The 26022-nt window shown below is 41.8% G+C and overlaps 1 protein-coding gene across 2 annotated transcripts in view; it reads left to right on the top strand.

Annotated features, from left to right (window-relative positions):
- The window catches only part of asic4a (acid-sensing (proton-gated) ion channel family member 4a), a 96221-nt gene that overhangs the window by 57143 nt on the left and 13056 nt on the right, over positions 1-26022 (top strand). For both annotated transcript variants that reach the window (XR_005076919.1, XM_037109752.1), the window contains exons 2-5: positions 16917-17061; positions 17460-17587; positions 17722-17875; positions 24658-24711. Coding sequence is in view for 1 of the 2 variants with exons in the window: in XM_037109752.1 (XP_036965647.1) it covers positions 16917-17061; positions 17460-17587; positions 17722-17875; positions 24658-24711 (481 nt within the window). In the remaining variant the exon portion in view is untranslated. The remainder of the gene's footprint in view (positions 1-16916; positions 17062-17459; positions 17588-17721; positions 17876-24657; positions 24712-26022) is intronic.

The following is a 26022-nucleotide window of genomic DNA, read 5'->3' as shown; positions in this document are numbered from 1 at the left end:
CTTTTACAAGGGCCTTTCTTGGCACCAAGGCAACCCTTCAAATATCAATATCTGGGTGTGTGCTATTCCCTTTGGGTAGGTTCAGTTGATGGCTTTCCATCCCTGTATGAGGGCTCGCTGGCAGAGATGGAGGAGGCATGGGAATGCACCGACATTGATTTCTTCATCCCGATGCACACGCTGATGTATTGACTGCCGTACCGATCAGTTAGAGACATTCTGTTTTTGCCGCTGTTCGGCGGAGCTGAGAGACAGTGAGCAGAATTTCATCACACTAAGCCACTGGAGTCAAAGGCCAGACTCATTTCATTTCACCGCCACAGTCGCAGTCTCCTTTTTTCTGTTTCTTTCAGGAAAATGTTTTTACTTTGACTCTTTGCGTCAGTGAGATGTTGCCAGAGTCGGTTTAGAAGAAAAAAAAAAAAAGGAGTCTTCACTTACTGTTCACGCTTTGATGACAGCCGATGTGAATATGCTGTGGGGTGCCGTGAGTGCGAATAGCAAGGCCTGCTCTTCTCCGTTGCACTTACTGTCAGTCACGTGCAGTCAGCTGTTCTTGTTTGGGATGTCGATAGAAGGGTAACGACGGAGAGGAGAAAGCTCTGCAAAAGACTCTCCAGTCGTCCGTCACAGTGAGGAGTCTTTGATGCATGGGGGGGGCTTTGTAATCATAATTTAGTCATCTCAATGGTGTCATCGCTCGCTAATGATGAAGTCATGCACGGCACAGGAAATCGGAGACGGCGGTAGGTTGAGGCGTCTGGTGTCCTCGGAGGTGTGTTGTGCAGCTTGTTGTCACGGCGCGGCTAAAATAAACACGCTCCATTTCTGACATCTGTCAGAGTGAATTATAGATCTCGAGAAGAGTTGCGGAAGTCGCAATTCTTCTTCTTGGTTTACAGCTTTGTTGTTTGTTATAATAAGTCATGCGTTTTGAGTGCCTGACTGGAATCTGACTGACTATATGCGCTCCAGAGGCAGAATACATGGAGAAAGACACTGCAGCTGCTTCCATCCCTGCAGGTAGTGGTATTGCGTGTATGTGTGTGTGCGGTTGAAGGGCGCAAATGACCTTGCAGCATGGAAATAATCCTGCACACTCGATGACCGAGGTATAAGATGGATCAAGTGTATGTTCACTCACAACCCTAAAATCTATTAAAAGTGTTGGGATTCAAATAAATGCTTGATAATTATTTGAAAGGCCGTTCATTTCCTAGGTGTGATAGATTGCATCCTATCACCTTGCTGGCCGCCAAAGTGCCCGTCACCAGAAGCATCCAGGTTTGGCTTTGTGTCCGTTAAATGCAACGAAATTGCTCCGAGTTGTATTAATGGAAGTCAGCCACAATCTGAGCAGCTCGAGAGGAGGTCAAAGTCGAGGGTACCACCCCTGAAATTGATTTGACACAGATTCATCCGCATGGAGCAAATGTGTGTTAAAAAATGCATGCCGCTTGATATTTTCATATTATAAATGTTGAAGCTCTATTCACCTGTGACGCATAGAAAGAAAAAAAAAGTAAAATAAAATTTCATCTTGTAGATATGTAATGTAAATTCTCCTCCTGCATTACAAATTGTAAATTATATATGTTTACGATGACAAAAACTACTTATCAGAAGAACTGTTTGCTCACAGTTTCCACTGCAGAAAACAGTTTTGATTTCCTGCTTCTGCAAAAAAAAAAGAAAAGAAAAAAAAAAAGATGTAGGCAAAGATTCATGGCTGGTGACTGAATTACTTTCTAATTCTAATATTATTATTAATAATCAATACATTATGTATTTAGCAGTTAATCTTCCGTATACACTTCATAAGCAATGGTTCATAACACCAGGCTGATACAAACATACAAAATTGACTTTGAACATTTTTATTTTATTGTTAAAGGTGCAATGTTGCTCTCAGTTTAATTTTAAGCCTGTTTTTCGTTGGGTGTCTTTACGACTCAGAAACTGCGGGGGGCACCAAATCACACAAAATGCCAATTTCTACATAATGTTGCTTTATAAATAAATGAGCAGGTTGATCTCCTTGTGAGCATGAAGGGTCTTTATTTTCTCTCAACATTTAAGCGTTAGGGTGGCCAATGGCCCGACCTGCCTACCTGAAGCATCTGTATTTGATGTCCTAATAATGAGACTAAACAATCTTATGTAATGCACCTTCAGTCCTGAGGCATCAAGAGTGTTTGTTGTCATTTTTGTTTGGTTAAAATGGCATCATTGTTTCTGTCTGCTGAGATATTTTTGAAAAAACCTTTGACCTAATGTCGCCACTGAAAAAAAAAAAAAAACTTCACAGGTTTATATAAGTTATTGGGATTCATTATCTGGGGAACATAAAATTTCATAAAACAGTCTGTCCAGGAGTCGGTGAGATTTTCCAGTCTGTGTCTACGTGATGACTGAAGGACATCCGCAGGTTTAATAATTTCCCTTTCTAATGTAGAATTTATGCTGCCCTTTTGTCTCTGTCTTCTAATTGTGACAGTGAGTAATGTCTTTCAGTAATGGGACACATAACGAAGGGGGATCATCTCGACCTCTACCGTAGTCCTGGTTGGGTGTGCGAGTCGCACCGGGCTCACTCTGAGGCTGTGGCTGCAAATAACAACAAACAACTTCAGTGTGAGTAAACTCAGAGCAGATCAAATGCACATTGACAGTCAGGGCTGTAACCACAGGAAGCCTTCCAATATTTTTGAGGCCCTATCACAAGCGAGTTCTTTAACTGACAGTCAGAGCCCAGGCAACAGGCCCAGGATTGTCACGACTGTGGGATATACGGAGCCCAACCTCAACTCCTTTTCTAATCCACACTGAGCTCCGCGGCCTCTGATGCAGCATATCAAACGTGCCTGTTATGTTTATAGGAAATTAGAATTTAAAAGTGAGGCAGCTGTGTCATCAACTTCTAAAGGTTTCGGGAGCAAAAAAAAAGGCAATAACCTTTTTGCAAGGTGTGAAATTGATCTTTAGAAAAAATGCCTTATGAAAAACCCTCCGAGTGGACGTCGCGGAGAGCGTATATGCTGTTTGTGTATGGCTTTGGATGGAATGTTTCCGAAAATGTGTATGTTGTTTTTTTGTCCTTGAAGTTTGGGGGAGCCTCAGATGCTTCCTGGAAGGCGTCCTGCAATCTCATGATCCCCGTTTGGCAGAACCGGTGTCCACATGCCAAACATCTGGGCAGGTGGCATGCAGCCACTCGGCTAATAGCAGGCCAGATATGTGGCCTGTCTTTGATGTGCAAGCAGGGACCACATCGGTCCTCTGCTCTCGCTCTTAATAACCCGGGTATTAAAGGAGCATCAAGTCATCTATAATCTTTATCGACCTCCATTGGCGAACAGTAGGCGCTGCAACAAAAAAATGATGGACGAGCCTCAGATGCACAGAGAGACACATGAACAAACTCACGAGGGATCCAACAGGATGAAGAAGAAGACGAAATGAAGATGCTAAATAATGGAATGATCATAGGGTAGCGGTAATGTAAAGTGCTTTGCTCGCTGAAACTGAAAAGGCGGCGCCGTTCACTCATTTGTACTCGGCGCGGTGTGCGCCTGTGTGTTTGGGGAGGCTTGAGGAGTTTTTTGGGTCTGGAAAAGAAAAAAGGCACCAGAAAGAGGAGGCTTTATAATGCCAGAAATGTCACCACCTGGAGTGAAATCAGTAAAATTAATCATAAACTCTATCAGTCCCCTGCAGATACGCTGTGCAGAAATATTCTCATTTTGTCCCGAGATTTTTTCTTTTTTCTGACGGTGACTTTGATCAGAGTCAGTCAAGGACAGGATCAGTGGTCTCAGGTTTTTCAGTCCCTTTTTCAATCTGCCGGCCCTTTGTTCCACTCCTGCATTATCTCCTTCTTTAACTCGGGCCGTTTGAGAGGACCGTGATTAAAAGGCCAAATTAAACTTGGGTGTGTTTAGGTGTGCAGCCCTGAACCTCTGCGTCTGCCAAAACTTCCTTGGGCTCCGGCTTTAGATCCAGCTTAGTCTAATGGACTGTGAGATCTGCTTTTTCGCCTCAAAACAAGCTATTTCGTCTGAGCAAAAAAAAAAAAACACTAATCAGACTTGTTTACTTGGATGATTTATGTAGCATGAAAAGCATGAATGCACCCCCCCTTCCCCCATGCTCATGAACGTTACACGGATGAGAAGCAAATATTGTTTCACTGTTGCGGCTCACAAAGAGGGGGGAAGGTTTGGGAGGTCAGTGTGAGGGGGGAAGTTACTGCACTTATTGCACCATCTTGTGAATAAAGCAAGTGTTGCATGTGATTAGGAGTCCCAGGACATTAGATATGTGACACTGAGGCACCAATGAGGAGGCAAAAAAGTTTACATTTATTCATATTATCTCGTGCACCAGCCACCAGCGTTTTCATGAAATACTTTGCAATCACGAGCATTTGTATACTTTGATGCATGTACTCCGTTATGAATAACTTGTCACAAAATGACAAGCGCTAGCAGCCGATATTTATTTGCATCCGTATCTCTCTCGTATCCCTGAAGGGACGCCGTATTTTATATTGATGATTCACGTCAAGAGATAGTAGATCCCGCTTTTCCTCTCCGGTAGTTTCATCAACCCCAACACGTGGCTCCAGTCCAACAGATATCATTTCCCCAGAGTTGCTCAGGAAAAGGAAAAACAACCAAGCAGGTGTCTTGGTTATGATGAATACTAAATAAAAGTTTGGCCGGGGAAGTGTGACGCTGTTTCTTTGGCGGCAGTTGGGTGGGAGTGTTTGTTTGGTTTTTAGTTTTTTTAGGGAGAGAGGATGCCAGACTCAGGAGAGAAGCAAGAGAGCGGTGCGAGATTGAGAGCTTAGGAAATGAAATCCTGTGTTAATGACGGAGGTACCTTAATTAAACCTGAAATATCTAAATGACTGCAGAAAAACCAAGCCGACAGTCAGACAAATGCCTAAGGCGGGACTGTTTTTCCGGTGCAGTGCCCAGGGCGAATTTCTCTTCAGCTGTATCGGTGTCCGGTGCGCGGAATACCTGATCAGAGCTGCGGGCAACACGAGGTGAAGCGGAAAAGCAAAGCACACTTGGCTCATGTATAGCCTGCAATATGCTCCCGTGCTATCTTGAGAGCCCCATTAGCTCATACATTCAGCATGACTGTACTGTGCCGCTCTCTTCTGAGCCATGACCTCAAGCTCGGGAGTGGAATAAATAGCCTGAAATTGTTCCTAAACCACCATAGGGCAAAACATAGCTTAACCAGAGGCACTGTTTGGGTTGGACGTGCAGTATCCTGAATGAGTCAGAGTTTGTCAGGACCCCTGGAACATGCCAGGAATCATACATCCTCAATGATTTTCCCATTCGGGGCTCCATCCAGGTTGATTCATCCTAACATAGTTAAACAGATAATGACAAGCATTGTTCCATATGGAGCATAATTAATAGGCACTGCTCCATTTGACTTTTAAGGTCAAGAACCATTTTGGTTGGATCCAGCCCGCGAGCTCTTGCTGCAGGAAATGATTCATCTCAATTACACCTAAAGACTGATTAGGGACCTGTCTCACCATGGTGATCCAAATGAATTATCCCCATCATGAGTGTATTTCTAATCACATTTATAAAACAGCAGCTTTATGGGCCCTCGGCTGTGATGTTGGTTACGGGCCGTCCTCGCAGGAAGCTTTCACGTCCCTGAGAGTGCCGAATGTAGTGGACCATTCTATTTGTGAGTTGCTGTATTGTGCTGGAGAGCCTGTCCATTTTCAACCTCTTTTTCAAGAGCATCTCTCACTGCTCCATTAGCTGAGTGTGCTCGGATGTGCAGGGGGAATAGCGGTATGGGTGGTGGGGTAGGGGGGGTGGGGGGGAGTGGATGGGAAAAAAAATGGGAATACTAACATTTGAAGAGAGAGGTCCGCTGAGTGCACTGTTCTGACTTTGGTGCTCCACTTACTTGCGGTGCTCCGTCGGAGGAAACCAGAGAGAGGGCAGCAAAGGCAGCGAAGAGATGAGTCAGAACTCCTACACTAATGACTGAAACAGGACCCAAAGGTTTATATTACAGTTTATGATTTTAACACATGGGATTCAGTCAAACCGGGCGAGCAAAATGTACGGACGTACTACTTAAAATGATTGAGTACATTCAACACTTTTTTCAAATGTTTTTGATCACAAACCAAACCACCAAAATAAACAGCTTATGATCTGAATAGGTTAAGGCACAAAAACATTGTATATTCTTGTTATAAAATGTACATTGCTTTATGATGAAACCCTACATATTTAGGTTCTGTTTTAAATTTTATCTTGAGAGAACGCTGTGCTACTGCTCTGGTTAGGTTTAGATGCAAAAAAACACTTGGCAAGGCTTTAAGACAAGGTGATGCTTTGGTTTAGAAAACCTGTTTCCGTCGCTACAGACATGCCTGGAAATGTCCCGTGGCCTCCCGTGGTTAGAAACACCTGTTTTTCTCCTGGTTTCCTATCAAAAATATCCAGTAGTATCAGGCTTACAGATACAAAAAAAAGCAGTCTGTGGTCACTGGCTCGGCAGCCTCAACCGTTACCACCCCATCCACCTCCAGATATGACATGACGTGTTGACAACAGGTTTCATGCTCCCAACCTTTAAATCTTTTATCATGGTAAGTGGCCTTTAGCTTCATACAAAGATGCTCCACCTATTCCAACAGCATCGGTTTGCATGTGAATGATTCTGTGGTAAAGTTAGCACTAATATCTTTTATACAACGTCTGGTTGACCCTCAAATAAAGACTTGACATATTCTGACATTTGGGCTGTAACGAACAGTGTGAAATGGTTGTGATTTTGTTAGGTACATGCTGAAATTGCTTGGTTAGGTTTAGTAAAAAATGTACTTTGGGTTAATGTAACCTTAACTGGCCACAGACAACTTTCACTCCCAGTGTTTCTAAGTCGTATTATTTTTGGCGCTTCAATTTGATCATCTCCGTTTTCCTCAAATAAGTCACAAATAACATTTACTCAGGACAAAATCTGAGTTTAATCCCTAATTTATTCTCTAATATAAATGGGTCACCAGTTAACCTTTCTTTTCCCAGGTAAAGCAGAAAAAATGTGTATGATGGTAGCAGTACTAATTCACCAACCAGTATGGCCAAACCATCTGGCCCTTCAGTGCCCTTTCTGCGTACATTCAGCTGGTGCCCTTTGTATTATTTCGCACCTGCCCGTCAAACATCCTGAGTCAGTATGGCAGGCAACCTATGACACGTACAAATGCGAACATATCAGTGGTTTGCAGAGATATTAATTGCCATCGTTTCATCCTGGTGACTCAGCTGCTGATCACAAACACAGTGAGTCAGAGTGACATTGAGTTTTCATCTTATGAATCAGAATAGAACACTGATTATGAACCAGCATTCATCCACGTTTCTTATAAGATTTTCAGAAAATTACTTCCTTTATCTGACATGTTATTCTGCCAAGACCAACCAGGATGACAGCCCGCTGATTACACAGTATTTACCTCTGCTGAATGACCGTATTAAACTACCATTGCGATCTCGGTGCTCAGTTGTGTAATGAAGGTTGGAATTGACACACAATAACTGTAATGCCTGGAATGGCAATCCAAAGCTGCGTCCCTGGTGCCGTGTTTAGAGGCTGGCATTGAGATGGAGGTTAATGGTGCAAAACCTGTGTGCCTCACATTCCGATCTGCACTGTTTAGGCTTCACGGCTGAGCCGCTCGTCTGCTTAGACGAACTGTTTCTCCCCCCGAATATATCTGAGAGGGAGGTTATGATGTTATCCAGACTTGTATTTACTCCCCACTGTATTTATGTGTGTTGATATCTAAGGGCTGACCCGCGATAAAAGTAATCTGGCTGACATTTGATTGAGGATTAATTTATGAATTATGCAGCTTGACCGTGGTGCATGAGAGGAAGAAGACAAGATTCAGCAATGAGTTCTTATCGCTTCTTGTCAGTTTGTCAGACATGTGTGCTGAGCTGACACATCGCTATCATTTTTTTCTAATCTTGAGCTCCGAAAAAAATCTGTGGAATCTCTGCAGCCGTCCCTGTTCGCCTTGTTCATGATGTCTGAGGACTCCTGAAGTGTTCGTCACAGCTGAGGGATGTTAAGTCCTGTGATGGAGTCACAAAAAAGGCAGATCATTAGAGAAAGTCTCATTGAGAAATTCTCAGTAAGTTAAGAATATGCACTGTGTAAACAGTTTATTATATCTTATCTTATCTTATTTTGTAATATCTTATCTTTTTTAAATGCAGTGTATCGAATGCAGGGAAAACACACACAGACACATGACTACACAATGACAGACAGTATAATCCTCCTCACTAAAGGACAGAAGGACATTTGGACAAAAGGAAAATCAAATCAAATTTAGTCAGCGCAGTGGGCTTTAGAAATGACCTCCCTGTGTCTGTGTCTCGTGTGGCGCACTCACACAAGATAAGTCTCTATTTTACTCATATTTACTGACATTATCTACTGGATATGATCTCAAGGATCCCTGTAAACATCAGCTTTCAGAGGCAAAGCGTCTGCTCTTCAGCAGCCACATTATTAACATAGTTGTAAATGTCAATACAGCCGATCTCGCAGCACAGCTGCGCAACATATGTTGTGATTAAATTTCTTGCTTGTTCAGTTGTTGTCTGACAACAGAAAAACAGATGTTTAGGAAGAGATGCGACCCCGTACCACTGACATGCCGACTCTGATATTCCAGTCCCATGACAGTATGGCATGGCCTCTGCATTATGAGTGATGCGGTGGGTAATATGAAACAGAACTGCAACCTACAAACATGGCAGATTCAGGGTTTAAGATCACAGACATCCTCTGCAATCATTAAAAATTACTAGAGGTCGCCAGGTAGTACTAGTCCCACGCAACCGGGACTTTAGTTTGGACAGTTTATGTTTGTTTGGGTCATCACGCTGAACTTTGGTACAGAGCATCTTCCTTGATGAACACAACGGGGCGTTGCAGGTGGCCAGTTAGTCAGCATCAGTGTAGACTCGCTGTGGGAGGGTTTTGTAAGATAACTGGTTCCGGCTTACTGTAGTGGTACCTTCACACGGATGGACCAAGGGAGAGTGGAAATGGGCAGGGTCTGGGTGCAGTGGATTGTTTGAGAGGGTCCATAGTGGTTTTTTGGGGGGGTTTTTTTGACTGGTTCGTATTTCAAGATTTTGTTCGATCCATGACAGAGTTGGCAGGCTTTTTTTAATCTCAGGGCGATCGTGCTGCATTGTGAAAATATCTGTATAAAGAAGAAAGGGATGTTCTCTATCGCCAGGTGGACAAAATCATTTTGTGCACTGAAAAAAAAAACAAGTAAACTCACAAAAAGATAAAGTCCTAAGTGCGAGTCTCTCTGTCGTGATATGGACACATGCAGGATAACGCACCAGAGCGAAGTGGAAGCCTTACAAATGACGTGTGAAAGTGAAAAGCTGGTGATTTCTTTTTCTGGTGAGGAAACCCAAGGATTTAAATGATGAAATATTCATGTGTTACCTCTTTTTAACCCTTCGCTTTAATTTGTGTCAAGAGAAATTTACAGCAGAACTGACTTGTACAAATGAATACCGGCGACAAAGACGCTGAGGAGAGGTCTTTTTTTTCCCTCTCCCTCGTTGGTTGTTTAACAGTAGATCTTGTTCTGTTGAGTGTTGCCTTATAGGGTTAGGGTCAGTTGTTCTTTTTTGAGCTATCTGCAAGCCCGAGTGAGGTGGTGGTGACTAATCTCGGTCTGTTTTTAGAGTGTGAGAGGAGAGGTTTTGTATCAGTTGGGGTGCAAGGGGTAAGATAAAGAAGTGTGGTTCCTGACTTCATGTGCTGTGCTTAAAGGTTATTTTCACTCTGTAAACATAGTTTTTCTCACATTTTTTTTTTATTTTGCTCTTTTTGGAAGGACCTCCGAGATTAATACATTACATCTTTGTTTTATCTTGGTTCTAAGAGCTGTTTTGACTGAGCTGAGGTGCCTCCCTAAGTACTTTCCGAGGCAGCTATTTGGTCTTTCATTGTTTCAGCGTGTCCTCTTTGTCCTCCGGTGCAGGCTGGGTAGAGATGATGACACTGTCTCGGATGCATTATGTAAGATTTATGCTTTGTCATGGCGATGCTGATTTATTTATTTGTTTGGTTGCTTAACAGGGACGTTCGAGCAGCACAATCCAAACTGCATGTCGTCCAGATGGGAGTGCACTCAAACACTGAGGTTTTCGATTCCTCCTTTTTCTGTCAGGAAAGCAGAAAATGTTTTCGTGTTACACATTTCGTAAATGCAGTTGGCTTATGTAGGAATCACATTTTCCTTTCTTATGTATCATAACTATTCATTCATGTTTTGAATGTTTTTGACCTGTTTGTCATCTAGATGGGGACTGACACTGAAAAAAGTGTGAAACACTGTCAAAAATCAGGTGTGAAACATGGGAGAATTGTGAACCCAAGAGGAAACCGGGAAAGGGCAAAGAAAAACAGGAGTCTCCTGGAAATATCAGGAAAAATTTTGGATGGGTTGGTGGTGTAATTAAGTGAGAAGGATGCCAAGCCAGTGTCCACAGTTCAAGACTGCGTTTCAACATTCGTAAGTGTGACTCGAGCTGTTTTAGTGTTTTTTTTTACCTAATCCTAACCAGACCGTAATCGCAGCCCTGTCAAAACATGAAACAGAAAACTGAACCGTAAGAAACGTTAACTTGCAACATGAAGAAATGTAAGCATTCGCAGAAACATACATTACCTACATTTTCTCTGGCAATTGGTTCGATATTCAGAGAGGAGGGTCTTGAACTAGGACAGATAATTATTTCACCAAAATTTGAAAAACCATTGAAACAAACTAAATGGTTGATGGTCTGATCAACCATTATTCCATCATCACTCTTCAAGCTTTGAGAAGTTGGATAGAATAAATAACATCAGAGGGATTTCTGCCACGACTGGCAACCATCACTGGTCCTAAGAAAACATTTGGAGATACCATGTAAATATTCAGTTCTTGTCGCGTCGTGATTCACATCTTCCTGCCAGGAGGACATAATGAACACATTAAATCAAGGAACGCTCTGTCTCAACCTTAAACCTGCATGAGCCGGACTTAATGGTTTTCAACTGCCAATCAGTGCCTCGGCACATCCGACCACCCTCTGTAAATGAATTTAAATCCTCCTGCCCGATGCCACGCAGCCTTGTCTGGGAAATGGATGTCCTCTGGAGAAGCACTGAAGTGAGTCCTTCAGGTTATTTTAAAATGTGCCACAAGACTGTCAGATCACGGTCGTAAAGAGGGTGTTTAACAGTTTATCCCACCAGGGCTCATGAATTACATGTAAAGGGGTTGGTCTCTTAATGCATCTAGCATGGTGAGACAGAGATGTAACGAGGCACTTTAGAAGAACAACCAACAGCAGAAGACACGTCATGAATTGACCTTAAAGACTGCATTATAATCGATGAATACGTGAAGTCAGTCATCTTTCCAAAGTACTTGCTGCAAAGTTTGTTGCTGCTACAGACGCGGACATCCCGTTTTGTACCTTCATGTGAAGCCACGCGTATTAAATCACAGGTTTGCCTCAGAAAGCTTTAACGGGAAAATGTTCAGACGCCTTGTTGAATGGAACAGAGAGGGGATCCGTCTTCCAGTTCGGACAGTCATACAGTACACGTCGTGTATACAGAGCAGACTTAAGTGGCAGTAGAAGTGCCTGATTAACAAGGAAAAGGGCCCCCAGGGTAAAATAGGGCCTCCCGTTTGTCCCACTGTCATTGCATTATGTATGTGTTCTATTAAGTGCCCATAATGTACAGTGCACACCGCAGAATGCAAATGGCAATTTTATTTTACCCACAGAGTCAGAAACCATCCACTTAACATCATACTCTGAAACACAACCCTTCTCCTGGCTGGCTGCGGGAGTTAATTTGTAGTCATTTGATTAAACACACATTTATTTAGGAATGTGTAGTGTGTAATATCAGCTGGAATATAAAGGTGTTTGATTGCATTTTGACACAGAACCCTCTGTGAGACTGAGCACATCACGGTTAAACAAAGGAGAGCCAAAAACAGACACAAAGGTAGACAGCTCAACAAAAGCTGAGTTTTACCTCAAGCCGAGGTCCAAGTGTAATAAATCCAAAATCCAAAAATGTAGCAAGAAAAGGCAAAAAACAAAACGGGAGAAAACCAAAAAAAGCAACAGTATCAAACAACAAACCAGAAATAAAATGAGGAATTAGGAACAAAAAGCCAGAAACACATGACAGGAAGACGGGACAGAGAGACACTGGGACTCAAGGGCAAAAAATAAAACAGGGTCAGGAGACACTTGACAAACAGAACTGACAAACTGACAAAGAGGAGAAGACAAGGACTTAAAAACACGAGGGGTGATTAACTAATAGAAGGAGGGAAAAGGCGGGGAAAAGGACAAAAGGGAGGACATAAAAAGCTAAACATAAAGCATGGGGACAGAACTTCAAAATAAAACAGGAAATGACAAAACAACAACCTCAAACACGACAGAGCGTGAAGATAGAAATGCATTTAAAGGATAAATCCACCCAAAATTATAAGCGACTTGGATTATTTTATTTTAGGTTGTTGTTGGTTTTCAAGCTGTAAACAACAGAGGCATACTGTATCACCTTCAAAATGTCAACTTGCTAGCAAAAAAAGGTCACTGTTTATTGATGATAAAGCAGATACGGAGTGGCATTAACATTTATTTGGCGTCATGTTTCTGCCCACCTGTTCTGTCTTGGTCTCCACCAACTCAATATCTGGCTTCTGTTACATACATTATGTTCAACAGGCAGTTTTTCACCTCTCACTGCTGTTATCAAGTGCTTGCTCATGTGAGAATTGTGGGTCTCTTTAAACTACAACTTGGTCTCAACTTGCTCTAATTAAAATTTGTCATGAGATAATACTGAATCGACTTGACCAGCCAGCCACTGTCAAAAACAAGTGTTTGAGAGAATGTGTGTAAATCTGAACCAAAGCTGCATCCCGTTAAACTATACAGCAAGAAAACACTTTGACATGTCACGACAGAGAAATCACGAGCGTTAAATTATACTGTTATCCACAGTTGAACTTGTGGGTCCTGTGACCAAGCAACTCCAAACACATTCAAGTCTGATTCATTACTTTAAAAAAATAAATAAATACAGCCCTGTAACAGCCTTTCTTAATTTCAGTTCATGGTGATGCATACGCAAATTAGTAATTATTCCAGATAATTGCTACACGAGCCCTTCAGGCCTTCAGGACCTCCGTGGTTTTGGGATCCCAGGGCCAGTGATTGAAATACAAAAAATGATATTATACCGAACATATATAACAGCACTCATGGTATTCAGCAAAAGATGTAACAGCTTCAAGTTTGTGAAACGAGCCTGTGTGTTCAGACTTAACCTGTAGAATGATACAGAGCTGCATGTTTTGATCCGTCCCCATCTAAAAGTCTGCTCAATGGAATGATATTGTTTCAGACCTCAGAATGAGAACAGAGTGAACAATGCTACGTTAAGTGCCGCGATGATTAGCTCTTGTAAACAACTCGAGTCGCTGAGAGAAGAACAAAACCCTCTTTTCATTTGGATGTAACTGCCGTGCCGCTGCTCTGTTTCAGCTCGTCAACAGCGATGCCAAGTTCCCTCTTGGGAATTGCCCAAGTCAGCCCTGTTACCTTTGCTAAATTTGGTGCAGGATGTAACGGAAGGAAAAATGCTCCATCAATCAAGTTGCAGATGCAGAAAGAGAGGGGTTGGGGTGGTGGGGGTGGAGGTGGAGGTGTGGGGGCTTCAGAGGCAGAGAAAAGAAAAAAAAAGAAAAAAAAAACCAGTAGAAGCTCTGCCAAAAACCATTTCCTGGGTGAGATGATGGGAAAACTTCGCCGCACTCTCCGGGGACATCATTTGTGAACACACGGGCATCCTCCAGAGCCCAAAGTTTTCGAGCGGAACCCAGGCACTTGGTCGGGGCTGTTTTGAGCATTTCTGAAGTGAAATCCTCCTTTGCCTCTGTTGCCTGCTCCATCAGATAAATTCCGCCTGCCGAGGCTTAAGTGTGTCAATGAACGGGGGGGGGGGGGATCAATGATAAGTGCAGCTTACCTCCTCAACTGCTCCGCACCAGCCGAAAAGAGATTAAACCATTTCAACCTAATAGCACATGTCAGTCAAAAGTCACACTCGAACACTTGAGCCCCCCGCTCGCCGGGGGCCCCCCCAAAACCCCCACTTTTTCGACGACGCCCAATCCTCTAATCACACCGGCTGGGAAAAGATGCTGCAATTTGCAAGAAAGTGTTAAGTGGCTGCCGAGCACATTTTCACCATGGAGACCCCTTTTGTACCACACCGCGGCCCTGACCTGAGATCTGTAATTGTGTCAGCCATTTTCTTTCTCTGAATCCCCAACTAAGACTCGCTTTGAAGGTTGTCAATTGCAAAGCATTCAAGAACACGCCCGCACTCAATACAAACATGCAATGCAATACAAGCGCAGATCAAAAGCCTCGCGGTCTGTTATTGCACGAAACACGGCTGTCTCTCTAAACACTGAGCTTTTTTTGTAAATGCTACTCATTTCTTGCTCTAATCACTGTTGTGGATATTGTGAAATTGCCCACTGTTCCAAGGGGGAATTACTTGACTGAACCCCACACACCACGGCTTTGATTTGCTGTTCAGCCATCTCAGATGTGAATACACCCTGTGGTCTGTAAATGAGAGCTTGTGTTGTTCCACCGGCGTCCCTTATTTAGACATCATAGCCCTCATTAGGCTGGATCAAGCCGATATCAAAGTCAGAACACAGAAGTCGATGTTTTGGAGAATGCTCAGACTGTCACAGCGTCTCTTTAATGATATGTCTGCCGTCTACTCAGCTCGATTGTTATTTCACTGTCATTTCTCCAGCGACTTGTCGGTTGACCTCTGCCGCCATGTGATTTCCTCGGCTTAATGCTTTCATCACTGTCCTCTTTCATTTGATGTTTGGGCGAATCCAATAGATTACTCTTTTTTTTTTTTTTTTTGCACAGTGTAAAAAAGATGTACCATGAATGCATGTCATTTAGAGGAGAAAGCTGCAGTCTTGGGATAGTTGTCCACGGGATTGGCATGTGCAGCAGGGCTCATAAATCTGCTGCTGTTAGAAGTCACGAAAACATTTTTTTCTTAAAAGCCTGTTTTCCTTTAACCAGATTTAGGGACTTTGTTTTTGTTTGGCAGTCTCTCTCTCTCCTTTTTTTTTTGTGCATATCAGGGAACAGTGTAGCGTTTCATTTCTACCAATCAGCATCTGTCGGATGAAATGAGAACTGTCACATGGAGATTTCATCAGCTCTGACAGTGGTTAGCTTGGTACACGATTAGGCCAGCTAGTCGGTTGAAAATAAAGTCTCTGGCTTTTTGATGGTCCAAGTTAACTTGTTTGCAAAGTGAGGACTGATGTAATAATATAGACTTGATGGGTAAATAGATTATATCCTTACAAAAGACTAAAGCAAACATGTCCGTTGATTCATGTAGCAGATATGTAAAGAAAGAATTGTCTGGCATCCTTCGCTGGTGTGTTAGGTAGAGCCAGTGTCTTGTTATCAGAAGGTCGCTGGTTCGATTCCCCTGGTCTTCATGCCAAAGTGTCCATGCTGATGCGCTGGTTGGCACCTTGAATGGCAGCCACCGCCATCAGTGTATGAATGTATATGTGAGTATATATAATAATGTATATATGAGTCTTTTTGGATAAAAGCGTTTGCTAGATGTATATTCATATAACAATAAACTATTTAGTCCATTCCTTACTTTTCACCTTTTGAAAGCCTGTTTAGTCCTTAAAATCAAAATCAGTGTTTTTTTTCCTTTTACAGTCTCTCTTTTTCTTTTCCTAATATCTAGCCTACAAAGATACGTGGTCCCTGTAGCACTCTATTACTTGGGGAAAGAGAAATATGAATCTGTGTCTCGAACCAATCGCTTTAACTCGACCACAACCATAGCTCCAACATACACTACCCCCATACTCTTCAAATGCTGCCACTACAGCCCTATGCAAGCCCCTCCTGCATGTGGGGAGATCTAAAGCCTGAGAGGTCGGCTGTTACGGCATGCAGGGGCTGCCACTGCTCGAGGGGAGGAGGTTAGCGAGCGGCCAATTGAATAATTGAAAATCATTTTGGTCCGTCGAGTTTTTCCTCAACATATCCGCGATGTGATCAATCACTCAGGATCAAAACGTATTGTTGTTTTTACTCATGTGGTGGCATGTTCTCGTCCCGCGCTGAAGACTGTGGTGGTGGATGCTTTTTATTACATGCAGGTCACGGATCGCCCCTTTAAAAACTCACTCGAGATAACGGACTTGTAGGATGGATATTTTCTGCAGTGCAGCAGTTTAGATGAGCAGCATAAATAAAGAGATGATGTGTCCCCCACAGAGACAGCTCCTCTGATAGGTGGTGACGTGATAGCTCATTCAAAGCGGCCTCGCTGTTATTGTCTTTTGTTTTCTTTTGAGGGGAGATTAAAGAATCTTTTATGCCATTTGATATTTCAGTGAGACGGTAGTGCTATTGAGCCGCATTGTGTGAGTGTTTGTGCGGGGTGTGTGTTGGGAATTCATTCAAATACAGCTTATCAAAGTCCACGAGGGACTGAGCCAGCAGACTGCGCGCATAGGTTTGTGGGTAATATTCAGCAACTTCCTTCGAGCAGATACTCAGCTTGTTTATTTATTTATTTATTTATTCCCTCATATCTCTGCCTTCATTTCAATGCAACACGAGTTTGCTCTTGTCACAGCCTGCATGCGGACTGTCATGTTCATGGTGATGTTCGTGATAGGGGAATCTATTCTCTTCCAGGTTTACACCAGATATGGGAAATGCTACACTTTTAATGGCAACAAGACCACATCCAGGAAAACCAAGCAGGGCGGAATGGGGAATGGGCTGGAGATCATGTTGGATATCCAGCAGGATGAGTATCTGCCCATCTGGAGAGAGACAAGTAAGCCTCAAAACCATTTGTCCAATATAATCCCATCCTATGCCACAGCACGAGATACCTCTGCTGGGATTTATATAAATAAATACGAAAATAACCGGCATCCATTTCTCAGGGTCATGTACTGTAAATAATGCATTTTTTTTATTGTATTCCGGCAACCTGGAAAATGTAATTTTGTGAAAAGGAAACTCCTGGACAAAAAACACACTACCTCAGATCGTAGCTGTCACATGATATTAACCCCCTACTTGCTTGTTTTTTTTCCGAACGCGACTGATATATGGTTTGTCGTTAGCCTCAAACTGAGACCAAGCTGTCAGATGAGGCAGCCGTCTGAAATCCCCTTGTACTCTCCCTTTACACAACGCCCCGTGCCCGTGCTCTGTTTCATCCTGAAGATGAGACGTCCCTGGAGGCCGGCATCCGAGTTCAGATCCACAGTCAGGACGAGCCTCCCTACATCCACCAGCTGGGCTTCGGCGTCTCTCCGGGCTTCCAGACCTTTGTTTCATGTCAGGAGCAGAGGGTAGGTCTTCTTCATCACAGCTACACCGTTCCCCCGCTCCCCCACCACACTACCACCACCAGATTACTGTTCTCCCTGCAGCCACTCACCCCTGGTGGTTCGGACTGGGGTCTAATAAATCTCTGTGTGCTTAGCTGACCTACCTGCCCCAGCCCTGGGGGAACTGCCGCTCCACCAGCAAAGAGAAGTTCCCGGGATACGACACGTACAGCATCAGTGCCTGCCGCCTGCTCTGCGAGACCAACGAGGTCCTGCGGGTGTGTAACTGCAGGATGGTGCACATGCCCGGTAAGATCAGCACCCTAATCTCACTTTTACAAAGAAATGTAACTAGTGAATCACTGAACACTGATGTCAAGTTACTGTCACAGCAGGAACTTCAAAAAGACTGATAACTAAGAACATAAAACTGTATATGTGTGACCGGAACTGGGAAATCAAAGTACTCAAAAGTATATAACTGTATTTACTCAAGTACTTAAGTACAGTTTTAACTGCAACTTCATACTTCAATGTTGTACTTTTTACTTAAGTAGATTTATTTGAATAATGCAGTTATATGTTCCTTTGCAGATTGTACACAGCATCAGAGCCAAATACATTTTAACATCAATCTAATAAAAAACATAACTTCTAATAATCAGACAAATTCCAGGTTTCTTTTACTTCAGTAAAATTAAAAGTTGCAAATACAAATAGTACTTTAGTAAAAGTCATAAAGTAACTTCGAAAAAATTCAGTTAAATTTTCTTAATAGTCAAAATTACCAATTCGAAGTAAATAATGTATGTGTAGGTATCACTGTATTGTTTTAAAAACTTTGTCCCCAATGCAACATGAAATCTGCAAAGTAACTCGTAACTAAAGTTATCAAATAAATGTAGTTGAGTAAAAAGTACATTTGCCTCCAAAATGTCAGATGTCATACAGTATAAAGCAGCAGTAACAAAACATAATGTCAACTAAGACATACACAAAAATGTACTTGTTGTAGAACAGAATTGTAGAACAGTACTTAGTAAATGTACTTAGTCACATCCAATCACTGTAAGAAACACACAAACACAAGTCTTTGTCATGTTTTGTGGGAACTTCAGGGTCACGACATCGTGTCTATTAAGTAACCCAGCTCACGCTGGTACCCAGGAGAACAAAATACTCCAACAGAGAGTACTCTCTGGTTTTAAAAATTATTTTGGCCAAGTCTGATTGAAAAACCAGGCCAGTATTTGCATGGTATCACTGTAGATGACCCATTGTGCAAAACAAGTCATTATTTTTGGCCCACTTGAATAATTCCGGCCCAGATATAATTTGTGCTGCTCGGCGCCTGACCTTGATGCTTGATATTTGGAGTGGGAAGCTCTTCAGCAGTGCTGGCAGCTCTCTGAACAGCAACTCTTCAAACTACATGATAGTGTCAATGAATTTTGGATCCACTTGTTCATGCATCTCAGGTGTTTGGGAGAGCGTCAGTGACCATCATTAATCATTTTGATAATTATTATTATTATTATTATTATTATTTTTGAACTTGATGGCGCTCATGTTTAGTTTCCATTGGTAGGTGGTTTATAAGCAGCTCATGTCCTTCATGTTGGATCAATTTAACATCGACCTACACAACAACAGAATGCTTCCAATGAGCACAAGATCACCCTTGTCTGCATGTCCAAGTGTCCTTGGGCAAGATACTAAAAACCAAACTGCCCCTGATGTGCTGGTCAGCACTTTGCAGGGCTGCTACCGCCATCAGTGTATGAATGTATGAATTACTGTATATCGCTTTGGACAAAAGTGTCTGCTAAATGCCCTAAATGTAAAAATTGCACAGTTAGTATAGAAACATTAAAAGCACACAGAGACAATGACTCAGTGCAACATTCTGAAGTTTATTTGGTAACTTGAGAAGCACTGCACTGATAAAGCAATGACAAACAGATAAAGATAAATCTATTGTTGAGATGTGGCGAAAGCAGAATCAAGCAGCAAGAGAAGACACAATCCAAAGCTTTGTGTGTGTGTCAGATAGATATTGCTTCACTTTGGACACTCACCATTTACGCAGTTTCCCTGTTCAGCTCGGGGAGACGTTTCAAGAGACCGACACAAAGTGAGATGTTTGGACATACTCAGTCTCTGCGTCATCGTGGCGGGGGTGAAGTCAAAGAAGATGAGTCACCGAATGCAAACTGTGTCTGATAAGTGGGCATGTTTGAGGTGGTCGCATCTGAAGTCAAACGTAGGAAACCTCGGAATGTATGCAGGGAGCATTTTTCATTTACATATCTACACAGAGCAGCTGACATTTGCAGCGTTATTTAGCCTGACGGAAAAATATGAGGAAGCCAATCGATGTGGATAAACAACTCGGCGGGAGACATTTGATTCGAGGTGGAGACGAGTCTTAATACTGATTTAACCTCGTTTTAACGGATCTGATATATTATGTGACTGACAAAGGAAATTTCTTCAAATTAAAATTAGAAAAAGAAGAAAAAAAAAAAAACCCTCACATTCTCAGGTTGCACATTTCAAGAATTCCATTTGCGAGCTGTGATTGCCAGACCGAAGTGGCGGTCTGATCGGGAGGGAGAAATCCAGCTAATAATTTGATCTGGACAGGCTGCGAGGCGGACACGTTTCTAATCAGTTGTGTGCTCTGCAGGGTGAAAGTGCCTACCTCAGTACATGATATGTGATTGTGTTACAACATGAGTCATGATTTGGGGAAAAAACTAGCAAAATCCTATATCATACTGCATCAAAATCTCAATGATTTCACTTTACTTATCCCAGCACTGGAGATATATTTTGTCTAATGTGTATGTTGTACATGATTAATACAACCCATCATTAATAAATGGAAGATTTAATAGTGAATAGTTAAAGTTATAGTTAAACATGTATCATGAAGGTTTATACACAACAGCTGCAACCTTGTAATGACCATCCAATTAATATCTTTAGATGAACTACACTGTATTATAAAGTTATATATTATAAATATCAGTTACAGCTTTATGAACTTTACTGTTTTAAAGGACCCAAATATTAGGACCCAAACACAGAAACACACAGCAAGCAGGCAGGAACTGAAAATGAGCTTTATTAACAAGAATCTCAAATTCTCCGAAAACCAGGAATCTAACAAAAACACCGAAGAGGAAACACCAGAAAACAAAGCAGCAACACAAAAGGCTCAACAAAGTGCAAATCAAAAGCAGAATGTTCAAAGCAGAAATCATGAGAGATAAGCAGAAACATGAAGCCAGGAACAAAAACCAGAAAACTTACCGCAGGGAGACACTAGAAAACACTGGAAAACACTGGGAGTCACAAGGGTGAGAAACACAAAGACATCAGGGAGCACACACTGTGCTGACTGAACAGGTGAACACAGAAAAGGGGCGGGAAGTCACACAATGGGAGGATCTGAGACGCCACACAGGACACACGAGGGCACAATTTCAAAATAAGACAGGAAATAGCAGAATCACACCAAGAAGCCTCGACACAACATGAAAACAACATGAAACTTTGCTTGTAGTATCACCAGGGTCTCTACACATGAACACGAGCATTGAGAACCTTGAGAACGCCGTCATGGCAGCGGAGCAGTATCTAGTTATATTTGCAAATATCTATTGTACATAATAGCTTTTTGAATACATATCAGTGTACAGTATCTTGCCAATTTAGTTATGTAAATGCACATTTATGACAATATATTGGAATCTAATGTCAAATATGTAGAAAATTAATGTTTTAGTAGATAACAATATATTTTTCAGTGTATGTCAATATAAGCATGTTTTCTAACAGCGTTTTTTTATGTCCTTTTTTTTTTTTTTTGTCTCACACACCTGCAAACCCATCTTATGCTTCCAAACCTGGAAAAACAGCCCTCTGTCTCATCAGTCAGTGGTCTGAGGAAACTGCACCTCTTACAGAAAATATTCTTTATTGCCACGATCATTCAAATGAATGAGACGTATGAAAAAAGACCACAGAGTGGGAAACTTTAGAGTCAATAGACAGTAAAGGGCTGTTCACGGAGAGCAGAGGTGTTAAGGGTGCAGCCAAACCACTTTGCTTCCCGTGATGATGTATCACATCAGGTATGATATTTATTATATCAGATATAACAAATGTGGAAGCTTTCTCCAGGCCATTTGCCCAGTTTGGCTTCAGATGAGGGCTTCGATGCAGGCAGGAAGCTCGCATTAGTTCATTGCACATATGAATAGTGAACAAAATTTATTGTTGCATATTAAGTTTGCTAAAAATTCCTTCGTAAGGCTCCAGAGAGTCACTGGCTCAAAAGCTTGCCAAGGGAGCGTGAGGCCAGCTCGTGACCTGGAAATCTTTTAACAGCTTCGATTTGACAACAAAGTGCCATATCAATGAAATGTAGGAGCGCCGCGCCGTACAACAATTTACAGAATCCATTTTTTCTCTCCTCCTCCATAAACAACAGCAGTAACAGTTTGGTGTTGCCTCAGATTCTCATTCATTATAACAGTTGGCTTTTGAGAGGAACGGCACGAATGTTTGTAATCCGTTTCTCCCTCATGCTCGCTTACATAATCCAGCAACTGCTAACGGTCCACTTAACATGCCACAAATGGTCACCAGCACGAGTTTACATAATGCTACATTTTGTTTACAAGTCTGTCGCTTCTGGCCTTTTGAACAAGTTTTATTGTTCACATTTTCATACTTTGTGTGCTTATGTTTCCTGTCGTTTTAAAAAGCATTGAACTATATTGTCGTCTTTGTATCCGTGTCGTCCTCAGCTGTGTTTATTTGGAGGATGTCCCACAACCGACTGCACAGATTCCTAAAGTTTGGTGAGCCTTGTGTGACGTTGATATATATAAAGATTTTTTTTTTTTTTTTTACTCCTGAACTGCAAGGCATAGAAGCAAAATTGTGTTTTTCCTGGATTATTTGGTTCGAGATGAATATTTCAGAGTTCCGGCCTATTTCTATCTTTGGTTGACCGGCCCAAATATAGCTTTTAAGTTGTTCCTGTTCTTAATATGTGGACAGCAGACAGACAGAGACGCTGCACAGCTTTCTGCCTCCACACTCAACACATTTCTAAAATAAAACACAAGAAAAAGGAAGGAAAGTTGTCCTTCTCCGAGGTTTAATGATGATTTATTTGGGTGTCAAGCCATCGCAAAAAAAAGTATGAACTCAATACCTCACAGATGGAAAAAGTCGGCTGAATGTGAATAGGCTCACTCCTCAGATCATCAAGAAATGATTTCACTGCGTATCGATCAACATTTGTTAGTGATTGTGAAGGCTGCCAGAGCTCAACTGAAACTGAGGAAAACACACTGAAATAGATCAAACAAGCAAATTAAGAAAACACCATCACTAGTTTGACAACGTGTGCCAGTGTTCAGAGCTGAAGCTGCAAAATAGAGAGGCTAGCTGCAAGAACCACAGATGACGATGAAAAACCTTTTCCAGGAGACACTGAAAAAGTGATGACAAGGCCCAGACATGGCTGCAGCAAGCTTGTTGTCCCACCAAAGGAAATAACGTTTAAGCTAATTTGCCAACCCGCTAACAGATAGTGGACTTTAAAAGCCCATGAGACACAAAGCATAATTCTTTTGGCTGATTCTTTTCTCTTGCCTGCATCCGCGTCAAGTGACCATCAACTTTCTGGCTGCAAGAGCAGAAAAAACACGACTGCCACTCCTTTTATTCTCAGTGAGAATGCAGAATTTTTAAGATAGGTGTAACTTTAAAATGTGTTTCGATGACATTTTTATCGAGAAGTATGCACTTCATTTTCAGAATCAGTGAATGTTTGTGGTGTTTAGTTTGTTAGTCTTTTACAAAAATTACTGTCAGTTTCGCCAAAAAGTTGTGGGGCTGTCACGTTAGATATCGTTGCTCAGGTGGTCGCTATAGGCGCTGCTACGTTGCTATGGTCGTTGCTATAAACCCTGCTATGGCAGAATCCACAGCTTGTTTGTTCGTTGTTTGTATCATTTTTCACTTTGTGAAGTTAAAAAAGAGGTGTTATAGTGAAAATACAAAATTTTGCCTTGTGGACCAACGTAACTATTATACATTTTCGTGTGAGACTGGGGTGCTACAGAGGGGGGCCCGTAGCACCCCAGTCTGTATTTTGTTGTTTTCACATTTAGAGAAAAATGCTACTCATGTATGTTACACACTCCCTCCCTTCTGTGTTTTCTCCTCCTCTGTTTTCCTTCCCTTCTCTCAGGTGCTGCTCATCAGGGAATTAGTCCTGACACATATTTAAGGGAGGGTGGAAGAGAAAGAGCTCTCTTCTTCCACAGTCCAAGCAGTCTTTTCTTATTTTTTTTAAATAATTTTTTAGGGAGGGAAGTTTGGGGTCCTGCTGTTATATATATGCAGAATTTTGTTATGTTTTGTTTGTGTGAGCGCTGAGCTCTCATGGTCACTATACCAGCGTAGCTCAGTCGCCACAATGAAATGTTGGCAGTTAATGTTTCTGCAAACCAAACTAAAACTTGATCCTTAACATTAGTTAACATTGGTTATGTTATAACATAACCAGATCATAAGCACGTAGTGCGCATGACATACAAATTTAAAATTTGAATTTTAAGTTTCAACATATCCGTGGCTTGCAGAAACATTCATTCTGGTGATTGTGTTGTAGCACAGAAAAAGGGACGTGTCCAAACACATTAAACCCACGAACATTTCGCAGTCAGACAGACATACCTCTGCCAATTAATTGTGCTGCTGATGAATACCTGCCATTAATGGTCAGGGCAATAATAGTTTGTCTGCGAGGAAGTAACTCATTGATTGTTTTTTAAAGACTCTCTAAATATGCCTCACGGGTGAAACCAGCATGCTCCATTTCTCAGTGCAATCAAGGACGGACGTCCAAGATGGCCCAGGCGCCGTGGATGGAAGTCATCCTCTGTGTGCCTGCCTTCATTTGGAGATGAATAATAAGCTGTGGAGTGTTGTTTGCTGCAGACACGGGTCACTGATCATTTTGTGTCTGATTGATCAGACTCATTTTCTGTTCTCCTCTCCAGGAACTGCAGATATCTGCCCTCCCAGTAAAATCAACTGTGTTGACAAAGCGCTCGGTAAGAAACAATCCTCCTTCATTTCTTTTCTCATTACAATAGGTTCCCCCAAAGGGAAATGGAAACACAATCAGTAAATATGATAAGGATTTTTTTTTTTGTTGTTGTTTGTTATTTTTGTGACTGTAATACAAATACCTGGAGGTAGACTTGATATTTTGAAATGACTTTTCCTCATTGTGATTTAGTCACTTTAGAGTTTGATGGCTGTGCTGCCTCCATTGTTGAACTGTTAATATTAAAACCGGCGCTCCGGTCCTGCATATCTGCGCCCCCACCCTCGGCTCCGGCTTCACTCTCCTCCTGCAGACGTCATAACTGAACAAAGGTGCCTTGGCTTCAAAGGCTTTTACGCTTGCGTTAAAAAAAAAAAAAAAAAGAGAGAGAGAGAGAAATGTTCATCACTGCGAACACATAAGTATAATTATCATTTCTCATCCAAATAAGCCAGAAATTTAATTATGTCTCTCTCTTTGCTGAATTCAAACCCTATTCACGAGATGTTTGAATGAAATCTTAGATATATCTTTCGAGAATGGGGCCGTATTCATGCGGGTCATAGTCCTGAATCGTAAAGTGTGAATATATTCGCCCTCCGTGAAAGGTAATAAATGAGAATGTAATTTATATATTTATATTGCAAAGGTGTTTTTGTTCCCCGTATCAGACAAAGAATATATGCCGCCGTGCTCCTGCATGCACCTAACCTTATTGTTGGTTATAAAATAAATCATAAATCATCAAATTATAATTAGTACTTTGAGTGGTCCCTCTCTCTGGACTGAATGCATGTGGAATTTGAAAAGAGAGATTAGGAAAAGCTATTTACTCTCCAGTGTATGTTGTGTTGTTTGGTGAATATGTATTAGTGGACGTGTGAACAGTTTATGTCTGCATGTTAACTGGGGCTTGCAGTGCCTTTTATTCTCCGAACAAAAACACCTTGACAGCTGTTTTCTCATAAATAAAAGAGTCAGACGTAAAACATTACTTTGCCAATTATACCAGTCGATCCAGTTTTAACACAGCAGAGTTTAAAAAATGAAAGTCTGTCAAATCTGATGTGACCTGACATTTTCATTGCGCTTTTCATCCTATACTTACTACACATTCAGTAAAATTTTTGATTTAAAGGTTGTAACGAATGTCTTCGAGCATCAAAATTGTCAATGCAACTGGGAGGAACACTCAATACGGCTAATTTTTTCTAGGCATGAATGTGGTATAATTTAATGATGCTGAGTGCATAAAATCTGCTCCTTCACACATGTTAGCTTTAAAAAAAAGAATTTAAAAAAACTCTCCTTACAA

The sequence above is a fragment of the Acanthopagrus latus genome, chromosome 9, assembly GCF_904848185.1.
Source record: "Acanthopagrus latus isolate v.2019 chromosome 9, fAcaLat1.1, whole genome shotgun sequence".
Taxonomy (NCBI): Eukaryota; Metazoa; Chordata; class Actinopteri; order Spariformes; family Sparidae; genus Acanthopagrus; species Acanthopagrus latus.
The sequence above is the reverse complement of the archived record's forward strand: the minus strand, read 5'-3'. Positions and strand labels throughout refer to the sequence as shown.